At 41.1% G+C, this 14,728-nt stretch overlaps 1 protein-coding gene across 2 annotated transcripts in view; it reads left to right on the forward strand.

Annotated features, from left to right (window-relative positions):
* Positions 1-5,725: 5,725 nt before the first annotated feature.
* Positions 5,726-14,728, forward strand: part of dachc (dachshund c) — a 43,500-nt gene continuing 34,497 nt past the window's right edge. For both annotated transcript variants that reach the window (XM_077495274.1, XM_077495275.1), the window contains exon 1: positions 5,726-6,546. In XM_077495274.1, coding sequence (XP_077351400.1) covers positions 5,939-6,546 — 608 coding nt within the window. In that variant the 5' untranslated portion in view covers positions 5,726-5,938. The remainder of the gene's footprint in view (positions 6,547-14,728) is intronic.

Below are 14,728 nucleotides of genomic sequence, written 5' to 3' on the forward strand. Positions count from 1 at the left end.
CAGCTGCTCGTGTTTGTTGGATTGTTGAACATTCTCGCAAACGCGCAGTTAGTGGACAATGACAAAGTTTTTATGATTTGGCCTTCGTGTGCCAGCACGGTGGCTTTTGAATAAAACAATATGCAATGGAAAAGGGAGACATTTGGCTTTAATGTAAGAGGTTGGACAAAAACATGGCATGTACCATTTCGGAAGTAAAGACGACAAATAGAGGCGCTGCCATTTTGGCTTCGCCAGCGACTACATTTTCTCGCCACTGTTCGACTTTCTGTTTCTTGAGGATCAATGGCGTGGATTTTGCCAACAAGTGTCCGGTTGTTGTTCGGCCATCTTTTAGTCCTCTTGCCCGTGAGTGTGTGCTGTGGCCAGCTTCGACTGGACTCGTGGTAAGTCTAGAGACCAGAGTGTGAAAAGTATATGTATGTATGTATATGTGTATATGTATATATATATATATATGTGTGTATGTATGTATATATGTATATATATATATATATATGTGTATGTATGTATATATGTATATATATATATATATAACTTGGATTATATATATCATTTATTATTATTATTATTTTTTATATATATATTTTTTTAATAATTAGTAAATTAAAATTGTATTAATAATGAAATAAGTTTAAATATATTGAGTAAAAGGGGTAGGACTAGATAAGTTTTTAACTTCTTCCTACTCCCTTTTGAACATGTAAGTTATGATTGATTGAATGATTATTTTATTGGGATTTTCTTCTCTTTTGATTGTTGTTGTTTTCTGTTTTATTTCTGCTGTTCATTTGTTTATATGTTCAAAAAAATAATAAAAGGAAAAAAAAAGGAAAAGGAAAAATAAAAGTTATAAACAAAGCTAGACGGCTTTGCTCCTGTCCCAAGATGGCCGCCCTGTGATGATGTTACGCTGCATTCGAGGATGGTCGGAAGTCGGAAATATCCGAGTTGAAACTTCCCAGTTCTGACCTCAAAGCGTTCGAGGTGAAAGTAAACAACCAAAATGGCGGATAGTGATAAATTGTTTTTTATTTTGGTCCTCAAAACTCAATTTGACCTCCAGAGAACTTACCTTTTTTCCAATTTTGCTTCGTTTATTGTTTTAATCTTATTTCATATGCATTCCATACAGTTAAGTAGTTTACCGTATAATTTCATGCAGGGATATAGCGACAATACTGTCACGTACGTTGCGTTACATTAAGTTATGGTGAATATTTATGAATGAAGAAAGCTATCTAGTTTTATACTCAAGTAAATTGTGTTTTTCCATTCAGAGTGACGTCACATTGTCGTCCGCCGGTGAAGTCGGGGTGCTTGGTTTTTTTCCCCGATTTCGCGAGTGGAATTTCCGAGCTCAAGGGGGCGTTCCCGGACGCACTTCCTGGTTTGAACTCGGATATTTCCGACTTCCGACCATCCTCGAATGCAGCATTACTTCTCATTGGCTCACACCACGCATTGGCCATCTAATTTTCTTAGATATTTATGAATAATATAGACAGCTAGCTAGCTAGCTAGCTAGCAAGCGAGATAGATAGACAGCTAGCTAGATAGCTAGCAAGCGAGATGGATAGACAGCTAGCTAGCTAGCTAGCAAGCGAGATATAGATTAGATAGATAGATAGATAGATAGATTGATAGATAGATAGATAGATAGATAGATAGATAGATAGATAGATAGATAGATAGATAGATAGATAGATAGATAGATAGATAGATAGAAGCGACTCATGATGGCAGCAGTTATGTATGTACACAGACATCACCATTTCTTGAAAAATCCATTGTGCTCGCATATAAAGGCAAAAGAAACAAAAAAACTCTGTCATTGTCCAAATACAAGTGGACTGAACTGTATGTCCCGATTAAAAAATAAAAATAAAAAATACAAATGCCACTTAAATCCTACTGTAGACTGCTTTTTCATCAAGTTTTCTGGCAGAAAATAAAGACAGGGGGTGGACGAGCTGTCCACTCCACTTTAAAGAAGACAAGAGCAGGCACATTGTAGTGACAGCTCGCATTGTGTGCGTGCGCGTGTGTGCGTGTACAAGAGAGACCGAGACAGTGGACAAGGCACAGAATGTGTGTGTTTGGGGAAACAGAAAAACAGAGAGAACGTGCGCGAGCGTGCGTGTGTGCGCGACAGTGACAGCTTGTATTCTTCGTGATTAATGATGTGCCGTGTGACTTGATAAGTGCTTCGGAGGACCAACGCTTGTTTCAATTAGACCTTGTGAAGGTCGCGACGCTGTGCCGGCCTCTCATTATCATATCCATAATCAATCCACATTATCATAGGGCGGCGTGCGATGGATGTGCGTGATATCTTGGTCACAACGCGCACACACATCTAATCACATATCAAAACACAATGACATCGTCTCTCATTCAAAAAGAGCGCGCAGCCTTCACTCCAAGTTGATTTGAATCATAACAGTGGCTGGCGGGACGGATTGTCTGTTCAGATTAAAAGTGTGTATCAGAGAATTAGGCGGCGTTGATGGTGGTGGCATTTCACATCCCCTCTGCAGACACAAATGCCAAAGCATCATTCTGTCCCCCCCCCCCCCCTCCTTCGCTCTCATATAATACCACGCACACACAAACACTTATCCAAGACCCTGGGGCTTCTTTTTTTTTTTTTTTCTTAAATAGAGGCGAAGCCATTCGTATGGTTTTACCCCTCTAATGAGAACAGATTGAGTGGTATTTACACTTCATCGGCTGATCAAGCCACCTACACGTCCCCCCCCCCCCTCGTGTTTCTTGCTCAATGGCCGAAAGAGACATGTGGAGAGGACCAGGACTTTGAATAGAAGGAACGGCGTCAAGTATACGCGTTTGATGGAGAAAATCAAGTGTTAAAAAGTGCAGCCTGCTTTTGAGAAAGGTTGAAATGATTGTACGTTATAGGGGGGTCAATAAAACTATAGTGTGTTCTTGGTGTCCTCAACTGGATCAATCAATCAGTCATCAAAATGTAGCGGAGTAATGAAATTGAGGTTTTTATTGTAAGTGGGCAAACAGTCGCAATTTTGCACTCTTGAATGTGTTTGTTTTATTTCATACCATATTTTTTTCATTGGATACAACAGGACATGATGGGCTTTCACTTGTATGGCATTTTTCCAATCGAACCCACCTCCTTGGGGTTGGGAGACGGACACTCTACCACTGAGCCATGCCACTCCCGTGCTGCTCTGTGTGTAAAGAGTGGTGACATTTTTCAACATGATTTATATATATATATATATATATATATATATATATATATATATATATATATATATATATATATATATATATATATATATATATAAATTCATTTTTTTTATCCATTAAATTTTCTATTTTTGTAACATGTAATTACGCTTGTTGCTTCTCGTTCAAGTAGTCTGTGTTGTATTTTGTGTTATTTTATTTGAACAACTATGCTACTGTATTTCAATGCTGGTCATGTGGTGATACTTGAAAAGCGAAGTCTCTCTTTTTTTTTTTTTTTTTTTTTTAGGTGGCCCCTAAGCATGATAAGTTTGACGACTGCACTACACGATCCAACGTCGAGGAACAAAACAGACCGCTGCGAAGGTCTTGAAGGACTGCAGATATTTGTGCGCTAATCAGTGCATTGTTTGATTTAAGGGGATCTTAACGACAATAGCTGCTGTGCAAATTAAACCCGTGACCTTCCTGTTGTGAGACACAGCCATTTCCCCGCCAGGGTATCCTGACTGCACGGATGGAAAAAAAAAAAAAAAAAAAAAAAAAACGGCACTAAAAAAAAAAAATCTTCAAAAGGTGAGCGCACAGTAATTTGACGGGCACGATTGACCTATAGATGCGATAATTCACTAATGTGGCAGGAGGTTAAACGGCGTGTTTAAGGTGGGACGTTACTAATCAGCGCCGACGGCTGCGCGCGCAGATCTCCTATACAGATGGAGAGCGCCGGAGTCGTGACATTTCTATTTGGCAAAGAAAAGGCCATACTCAGCAGGAGTTATCAAAGGCAAAAAAGTAAAAAGTTGGAGTTTGCTATCTCCCCCCCCCCGCTCCCCTCTTCCCCCTGGAGATACTCATGTTAAGCATAATTAAGCAGATTTGATTAGCATCAAGCCTGGCTTCCTCTCTTGACTTTTAATGAATGTAAATCTACCATCTACATCCTAAAGATTAATTTCTGCCAATTAAAAAACACAAGAGGGCTTATTGGAGAGGGTTAGGTGGGGTGGGGCGGGAGTCTTGTCGGAGTGGGAGGGGGAAAAAAAAAAAAAAAAAGAGTGTTGAAGTCCTTTTAGTTGGGAGTACAGTCAGTTTTATCCTCTTCTCTCCCCCCGCCATTTGTCGTATGGCGAGATGGTCTCTGGAGATCTGTGGCGCTCCCTCGCCGCCGAGATCATTATCAGCACAATGTTCCGTGAAAGCCACTTTGAAAGGACTGCAAGCTCCATATGTAAATGGCGGCAAAGTGCGTGTGGACGGGAAACAGGTAAAAGGGTCAATTTGTCAAGGCAAGGTTACTGCTGACTGATTATGAGCTTCGGATGTCTTTTCCGAGCCACCTTTTTTATTGGTTTGTTTGAAGACCATTTCGGGAATACGATTGAAATTTGTGATGATGACTGGCCTAACGTCCTTTAAATGTGACTTGGGATTATATTAATTTTATTTATTTTTTGTGTATTTTCTTTATCTTCGGGAAAATAAATCTATCCCACAATGAGCTTTTTTTTTTTTTTTTTTTTTTTTTTAAATCAAAACACAAAATACTGAATACGTTTACAGTCCTAGCTTAGGAAGTTGGTAAAGTTCCTTTTGCAACAGACTTTTTTTTGGGGGGGGGGAAATTGTCAAAGAATGAAAGAAAAGATCATTTTCAGTTCATGGTGAGATTACTGCAATAAAGATAAAAGTTGTGAAAATGCTCAATATCTTGTTTACACTTAGCATGGTACTCATATACTGATTTTTGAATTTGAGCATCCCCCCCCCCCCCCCCCCCCACCACATCCTATCAAAGTCAGCAAAAGTTTGATTGTCAGATGCCAAAAGATTGTCCTGAGATGTTTATTACTTTTTCTCTGTATTTTCCAGCAGTCTGGGAGCCCAGCAGTAAGTATTATATTATTATTAGTGATGATGGAACGTGCATTTTGGAGATACACGTTGACATTCAACAGATTTCCTAACTTGTTGAATCATCGCTGATTAACATTATGAGAAATCATTAACACGATGAGTCCATTTACATAGATGAATGTCATTAATTATTAAAAATGTGTCATTTAAGAAGTGTGTATCCAACTGCTAGCCCTTCGCAGTAATCTGTACCCAAGAAGTGGCTCTTAGTTGTGCAAAGTAAAAAAAGTTTTGTTTGTTTTCAAGTAAGATTAAAGATTTAGGGCATGTTTGCTTTCGAAAATAACAACTTGTATCTATTTTTAAACAAAAACACGAGCTCCAAACTGTGAGGGGACGATTACAGTTGATACCTCAAAGGTATTTGTGTTTATCAAGGCTTTGGGTGTTACAGTTAGACTCATCATCAGAATTAATATGAATTATGCGTATTGGGCGTTCATAAATAGGCTTATCTGAACTAGTTTATGGAGGCTAATCTCTCTCCCTCTCTCTCTCTCTCTCTCTCTCTCTCAGTGTGTGTGAGAATATGTCCAGACTCCTCCTCTTTATGATAATGTGACAGGAGCATCTCCTTCTGTGAGACAAGCCTCCATTCCCAATCAACTATGTGATCTCTTTTCTCTCTCTCTCAAATCTGTTCTCTTTATCCTTTCATCGTCGCTGCATTCCCTCCCGCAACGCATTCAAGCGACAAAGTTACTTTCAGCGACTTCAAAGTTTACTTTTTTGCTCCTGTTTTTGTTTTTTACTTCACCGCCACCGGTTCGCTGAACTCGCGCGACCAAACATGGCAACTCCCGTCGCTCCGACTCTCCTCCCGGTGGCTCCGCTCGGCCACCACCCGGCGGCGAGTTCCGCGTCCCCGGCCACTCACTCACCGCCACCTGCGGCCACCTCCGCCACTTCCTCCCCGGCTCCTCCGGCGGCGCGTCCGGCGCTGCTCCACCATTTCCGGGCGGACCTCTTACTCGCGAACGGCACCCAGTTGAAGACCGGCGGCGGCGTGGGTGTCGTTCCGGTGTCCGCCGGCGGCGGCGGCGGCGGCGGCGGGAATAAGCCGGTGTACGCCACGCCGTCCCCGGTGGAGAGCACGCCGCAGAACAACGAGTGCCGGCTGGTGGAGGTGAAGGGAGCCAAGCTGGCGTCGTTCACCGTGAAAGACACGGAGCTCATTTGCCTCCCGCAGGCCTTCGACGTGTTCCTCAAGCACCTGGTCGGGGGGCTCCACACCGTGTACACCAAGCTGAAGCGGCTGGACATCACGCCGGTGGTGTGTAACGTGGAGCAGGTGCGGGTGCTCCGGGGACTCGGGGCCATCCAACCCGGCGTGAACCGATGCAAGCTCATCTCCAGGCAGGACTTCGAGACGCTCTACAGCGACTGTACCAACGCGAGGTGAGGCCGGACGCGAGGGGAGTTCTGGGGCGGCGATGACTGGGTGACCCCGGTGGTGTGTTTTTTTGGATAGGGTGAGCTAACCTCGGGTTGTTTGTCCTGGATGACATAAAAAAAAAAAAAAAAAATCCCAGGTGACGTAAACGCATCACCGTTTTCGCCAAACTCCAATATAGTGAAGTGTTCCCCCGCCCATTCGCGTTTTTCTATCCTTTTATTCGCTTAAAAAACGATCATATTCCCTGTGTACAAGGCACATAAAAAGTCACACAAAGTACGTACTGTAAATACAGCTCTGGAAAAAAAAAGAAAAAAAAGAACATTTTAAATTTGTTTTGCTATTTTGATTATTTTTCATTTTCTGCACATTTATCATATGTATCCCCTGATATATACATACAAATCACCTATGAAGTACTTCCTAAAATTATTTTTGTGACAAAATACCATTTACAGTATGTTTGTAAGAATTTGAAATGGTTTAAATGATTAATAAAAGCACTTTAAATCACTTTTTTGGGGGAATGCCAGTTACCGCTTTTCACTCTTCTCAGTTGGGCTTGAATTTGAAGTTTAGCAGTTATACTGCACTTGTACATTATACTTTCGTTTATTAATTAAAACAAAAATGCTCGTTTTTCCCAAACGTACCTTTCAATAGCAATCATTTTTTTTAGACTTCTGTGTACTGAAAAAATGATGATCTCATCTCACTTTACTCACAATTTACTTACTAAATCGGGGCCTGTGTTGACGAACACAAAATTATTATTCTGTTTTATGAATGGCAACAGGTGTTAGTGGAAGAACATTTAATCATTCTGCTTGTCACTACACATCACCGGCATAGAAAGATGAACAAAGAAATGGTTTTAGATTGGGTAATTTCACGACACATCTGATGTTTTTTTTCCACAGCACAGAGGTTGAGACTCACCGATTCAAGGTGAGCTAACCTCTTGCGTGCTAGATGCCAACCCATTCAAGGCTGTGGTCATTAAATCCCAGGTGCCATGAACACATCATTGTTTTCCCCCCCAACTCCACTCCAGGACTGTACATTCCAAATTGAGTGTTACTTATGATGGCAAATTAATCCCGTAATAGCCCAGGATATGTCATCTCCAACTGAGTGGAGCCGCTTAACTTTCTCTTTTTTGACTTGCCACATTTAATTTCTTGCTCTGTTGCTAATCATAATTTTAACGCATGATAAGAGCGCTGATGGCGGAGATAATGGACTCGAGTAATCCTCATCGGGGGAGGAAAAAAAAAAAACAACACGCAAACTTTGTCGTGTTATCGTCGGCTGTGATCTCTCGCTCTGGCTGACACACGCGCGGCGTTTGACATATACACAAGCGGACGTGCACGCGCCAAATCTGACACTGTCATTCTTAGAAATTGATTCTTCACAGAAATTAATTAATTTTCATTTGGCCCCAAGCGGCAGCTCAAATCAGGACAAGCTCACTCTGTGATCCCTTCACTCTCACTCTCTCTCCTCCCTTAATAACTCACTGTCTTATCATATCAAGACTCTTTAGCCCAGAGCCTCAGAACAGAGGAGATGATTAAATGAATTCTCGGTATTTATGATGAGATTATGCAAATGAGCTGGTTTTTTTTTTTTTTTGCCCGCACAACTCCAGTGGTGACCAACCCACGTGGGTCATCAGTCCAATATACCGCAGAGATGTGGTGATGAAGGCGGCTAAATTGGCCGGGATTTGTGGCTTCCCGGCGTCTCGCCATTCGGTGGCGGCCACCACATGCTCATAACAGCACGAATTTGCCAGCAGAAGTTTGTGGATTAGCCCCCCCCCCCTCCCTTCAGGTTTGGGGAATTGGTATTGTTTGGTAGTTAATCCCCCGCTCCCTGATGCGTGAATGATCCAATTTACACCTGCCGCTAAATGCAGATGAGGACATGTCAACAAGGATGGGGATTGACAAACCTTTATCAGCCCAACTGTAAATCGAACCTTCATACTGTGTACTATCAAGCAGATGGCCACGTGCGCAATGTAATAAGATCCAAATGCAAATGCAGAAGTTGTTTCAACATTTCTACTTTTAAAAACAGAATATTCCACTTGAGATGGTTGTCATGGGCAACAAACGAACCTGGAGATTTTTAACCAACATCCATCCATCCATCCATCCATCCATTTTCTTGACGGCTTCTTCCTCACAAGTGTCGCGGGGGGGGGGGTGCTGGAGCCTATCTCAGCTGGCTTTGAAGCAGTAGGCAGGGTACACCCTAGACTGGTTGCCAGCCAATCGCAGTTTTTAACCAACATTGCACTTCAGATTTGGTAAAACCAAAAAAATTTCCTGCCGCAATATCAGCGACAGTTATCCTGTATAATTTAGTGAGATCCAACATCAAACATTGTCCATTTACTTATTAAGGCTGGGTCACGATTGATATCGCCGTGTATCGTTTCCTCTCATAGCACAGTATTGATACATCTGCAGCCAATATCAATATTGCTCGCGCTCCAATTTTATTTACATGTTTTTAAAAAAAGAAAAATAGCACTTTATTGTGAAATATGCACAACAAAACTAGGACTCGACCAATATGGATTTTTTTTAAGGCCGATGCTGATTCTGATATTTGGCAGAATAAAATTCTGATAATAGATTAAATAAAATATAATAAATAAAATAATGTTTTTGATCCCGTAACACAACAAGACAAGAATTACAGGCAGAACATTTAACTGTTGTACGCTACTTTGTCCTTTGCATTTTTTTTCGGATTTTTCCTTATTATTTTTTTAATTATTTAGTTAATTTATAAAAAAAAAAAATGGCAAGAATGGCAAGAATGTTCGTGATTTTTAAAGAGCTAGTATCAGCAGATTAATCGATCACTCCGTAACGAACACATCCTGTAAAACAAAAGCCACGTGTGCACACGTATGGATGGGCGCCTTTAAGGGGCGTGGCCTAGTGCGTGCCACCAGGAACTTGAGTCAGTCAGGTAGTGCCGTTCACCTCCCGTTTAGTTCATTGCTTCATGCGAGTGTTTTCATTTCGAATTTGTGTTTTTGACTACTGCATTTGTCAGTAAAGGGTTCAAAGTGCACTGCTTGTAACTTGGTAAAATCTCTTAAGTTTGGACACTTGTAATTCAAGGTACTGCTGTACATGTGATTTGTGTACTATTGTTTACTATTGTTTTTTTCCCCTCTATTATGTTGTTGATTGTCACACAATCAATTAAGCGCAACACTATCATATCGTCTGTATTGTCACTTAATGATTCCTACCCATTACTAGTGTATTTGACAGTACGTTTAGTTGTAGTTTTTGTGGTGTGACTGCATGTTTTTACCAGACATATTGTCCCTCTCTTGTCGGTGAATCAATTAAAAAACAAAAAACAAAAAACATTAACTCTTTTACTGCCAGACGTTATCAAAGATAAACATTGATATGACAGAGGCTTTGATCATTGACGAAAAAATATACAATGCTTCCATCCGCTGGCCATAGTTTAGAGTGTTTTAGATTCCACAACCCATTGACCAGGCAGCGCTGCACTGAGACGTTGCACTGAGAAATATATATATATTTTTTTAAATTGTTGACGTTATTTAACGTTTATGATTATGAACGTCGTGATTTTACTGATCGTTATTAAACGTTTTTGGCGGTCAAAGAGTTTAAATTATCTTGTTGACCTTTTAGTACTAATCTCATTAGATGGTGCGCGTGTGTACCTAATGTTGTGGCCGGTTTCATTATAAAATTTGACCTGGTAGGTCGAATAAAAACTGGAATAAGTATTAAAAGAAAAGCAATTACACTAAACTCTCCTTTCCAGTTCCGCCACCCACACGTGAGACCCTGCAGCTAAAAAAAAAAAAAAAAAGAGACAAAATCCAGATCCGTCTCAGGGTGTCTCTGGGGGATTTCTTCCATGTCAGGTGTTAATGGGAACGCTGTTATACACACGGCAGAAAAGTGCACAGCCTCCGCCGTGTCTCAATTATCCACACGACTCCCTAACAGTCTTAAGTTAATGAGATCTGAGGAGATCACTCGTTAGAGGAGTCTTCAAACGACTTTGGAAGGCCTTATTTGTGCTCTTGTGTCAACTTCCTGCTGCGGTGGTCCGGAAAAACAAAAAAAACACAAAAAAAAAAAAACGTTCCGAGAACTTCTCTCTCTCTCGCAGCTGGTTACTGATTAAGACAGGCCGTCACTTATTACACGTCGGACCGGAATGGGTCGCACAAGCTGCTGGGACAAACAACAGCCTGGCTCTGCTTTCTTGAAACGCTAATGACGGAACAAGTAAACATCGATTTTCGACGCTTAAATGAAAGCGTTTGAAGGAGCGGTCACGGAAGTGTCCTGTTTATCCGTCTTTGTCCCTCGCTTTTCACCCCTGCTGTGCGTGGACGCGCGCACCGTGAAAGAAGAAGGAGGAGGCCTGACTTTTCTCACTGCCAAAGCCAAGTTATAATTCATGTAAAGGTGGAACAACACACACACGCGCACGCACACACGCGGTCACGCCTGCGTGTTTGCTCGGCCTGGCTCGCTAAATGACATTAGTTCCACCGAGGGAACACGGCGGTGTCGGAGGCAACCCGATCCTTCGTCCTTTTCTTTGTGGCTCACAAAGGAACAGTTTCATTCTCCATTCGAAGCACACATCAGGTCAAGCTGTGTATGTGTGTGTGTGTGTCGTCTCTGTCCGCTGACACATAAAAGAAGTGTAATGTGACAAAGCGGAGCTCTTGTTACTATTAAAAAAAAAAAAAGAGAGCATGTGTCATGGGCAACACATGGTTTCGACTTTTGGACACACAATGATGTGAAACTTAAAGCGGCCGTGCCAGTTAAGACAAATTTATGCCACTTTTGTCGCTGGTGTATAATGTGAACAATATACATCACTGTGACGTGTTATGTTTGTTTTGAAGCGTCCATCTATTTTCTATGGTGCTTGTCCTCATTATGGTGGCGAGTGAGCTGGAACTGATCGCAGCTAGTGTAACTTTGGGCCAGAGGCGGGGGTGGGGAATACACACTTGACGGTTCACCAGACAGTTGCAGTACACAGATAGACTTGGGGTGGGGTGGGGGTATTGGGGACCCAAGCATGTTGGGGACCAAAAGGTCCAAACCTTCTGGAATTGTGGTAAAAATGTTCAACCTAGTTTGAATTACGTCATGTTTTGTGAATTTTTCGCAAAATTGTCACCAGACAGTTGTAGTACACATATAGACTTGGGGGAAGTGAATGGGAGCCCAAGCATGTTGGGGACTAAAAGGTCCAAACCTTCTGGAATTGTGGTAAAAATGTTCAACCTAGTTTGAATTGCGTCATGTTTTATGAATTTTTCGCAAAATTATCACCAGTACACATATAGACTTGGGGGGGAGGTGAATGGGGACCCACCCAAGCATGTTGGGGACCAAAAGGTCCAAACCTTTTGGAATTGTGGTAAAAATGTTCAACCTAGTTTGAATTACGTCATGTTTTGTGAATTTTTCGCAAAATTGTCACCAGACAGTTGTAGTACACATATAGACTTGGGGGAAGTGAATGGGGGCCCAAGCATGTTGGGGACTAAAAGGTCCCAACCTTCTGGAATTGTGGTAAAAATGTTCAACCTAGTTTGAATTGCGTCATGTTTTATGAATTTTTCGCAAAATTATCACCAGTACACATATAGACTTGGGGGGGAGGTGAATGGGGACCCACCCAAGCATGTTGGGGCCCAAAAGGTCCAAACCTTTTGGAATAATTCACTCTTGTTCGAATTGGGTCATGTTTTATGAATTTTGCGCAAAAATATCACCAGACAGTTGTAGTACACATATAGACTTGGGGGAAGTGAATGGGGACCCATGCATGTTGGGGACTAAAAGGTCCAAACCTTTTGGAATTGTGGTCAAAATGTTTAACCTAGTTTGAATTGCGTCATGTTTTATGAATTTTACACAAAATGGTTGCCAAACAGTTGCAGTACACATATAGACTTGGGGGGGAAAATGGGGACCCACCCAAGAATGTTGGGGCCCAAAAGGTCCAAACCTTTTGGAATTGCGGTCAAAATGTTTATCCTAGTTTGAATTACGTCATGTTTTGTGAATTTTTCGCAAAATTGTCACCAGACAGTTGTAGTACACATATAGACTTGGGGGAAGTGAATGGGGGCCCAAGCATGTTGGGGACTAAAAGGTCCAAACCTTCTGGAATTGTGGTAAAAATGTTCAACCTAGTTTGAATTGCGTCATGTTTTATGAATTTTTCGCAAAATTATCACCAGTACACATATAGACTTGGGGGGGAGGTGAATGGGGACCCAAGCATGTTGGGGACTAAAAGGTCCAAAACTTTTGGAATAATTCACTCTTGTTCGAATTGGGTCATGTTTTATGAATTTTTCGCAAAATGATCACCAGACAGTTGCAGTACACATATAGACATGGGGGAAAAATGGGGACCCACCCAAGCATGTTGGGGACCAAAAGGTCCAAACCTTTGGGAATTGTGGCCAAAATGTTCAACCTTGTTTGAACTGGGTCATGTTGTATGAATTTTGTGCAAAATGGTTACCAGACAGTTGCAGTATACATATCGCCCAAAAAAAAAAAAAAAAAAGAAACAATTTTTGGTTCCATTCCAAGTGTCACACTTGAACTCCTCCAAGGTAATTCAGACACATGAGCCCAAATCGCAATCAGGTGTGGTAGACAGATGGTCCTTCAACAATTGTTTGGGACTGTTTCACACACACTTATTTGTTTCTCATCGCAATTGTACAGATTTAACATGATTTTCATTTTATTTAGTGTTCCAGGCGGATCACAGATTACAGATAAACACGGCCTGGGGACACGCGTCGCCCCGAAAATAAAACCGTCCAACTTCGCTTACACACTGTCAGAAAGTTTCTCACTTTTGAGGCCAACTGGCCCTTTAAGAGGCCGACCGCAGATGGACTGAAACAGAATCAGCACTTTGTAACCGCGTTTCGTGCGTGTGCGCGCGCGCGTCTCTTTGAAGCGGGGGTCATTTATAAAAAGAGCCAAATGTGAAGCAGGTGGAGAATAAACATGAGACCGAAGAATCTGTTATGATGATAAATGATAAATGAGATGAGGTGGCCTGTAGAGTGCAAAAAAACAAAGAAAACGCTCTGTGTGTGCGTACGCTTGTCGTTCTTGGCTTTTGTATTCCTCAACCCTCAACATCCACCCTTTTATTGTGGGGACATTTGTCTTTGTGAGCGACGTTTTGGCCGACCCGAATGAGGGGGAAAAAAAAAAAAAATGCGACGATGAGCTCCTTTCACCGCATTAGAATGCGTGCGTGTGCGAAGGTGGACTTTTCAAAGCCGTTTCTATATCATAAGTCACTGTCAAAGTGAGCTGCATTAGAGTAAGGCAGGGGTGTCCAAACTTTTTCATTTGAGGGCCACATACAGAAAATCAGACGGACGCAAGGGCCACATACAGAAAATCAGACGGACGCAAGGGCCACATACAGAAAATCAGACGGACGCAAGGGCCACGTAATGTTATGAAGAGAAATTGTTTTTAGTCCTAAAAATTGTACAAATAATTGATTTGTGCTTTTGCATATTTTAGAAAAATGCTATAGTATATAAACCATTTTTTTTGGGGGTAATATGGCAGTATATTATTATGGTTTTGGAATTTTTCATTTCAGTTTTTATTAGTTTTCAGGGTGGTTCTGTTAGTTTTTATTATTTTTGTTCTTTAAAAAAAATGGTTAGTTTTAGTTTAGTTTGTTAGTTTCAGTATTATTATTATTATTATTATTATTATTTTTAAAGTGTATTACTTGTGCGCAATATTTAAAAAACACCACGGGAGCGACGTCATCTTTTGGTGCTTTACTATTGGCTGCTGCTAGATGACATCACTTCTGTGTGACAAACTTTCAAACGTCATTATTCCGCTTTATGTCAAAATAAATACTAAAAATCACATCAAAGACTAAAATGAAGGGCGTTTTGGCAATAATTATAGTTTTAGTTTTATGTTATGTTTTAGTTTTATGTTAGCTTAAACATAAAATGTAATTGCAGTTAGTTTTCGTTTTTCTAAAAGCATTTTCGGTTTTATTTTATTTTGTTAATGAAATTGTTTTTTTAATTTTAGTTTTAGTTACTTTGTTAGTTTT

This window comes from Festucalex cinctus, chromosome 14 (assembly GCF_051991245.1).
Source record: "Festucalex cinctus isolate MCC-2025b chromosome 14, RoL_Fcin_1.0, whole genome shotgun sequence".
NCBI lineage: Eukaryota > Metazoa > Chordata > Actinopteri > Syngnathiformes > Syngnathidae > Festucalex > Festucalex cinctus.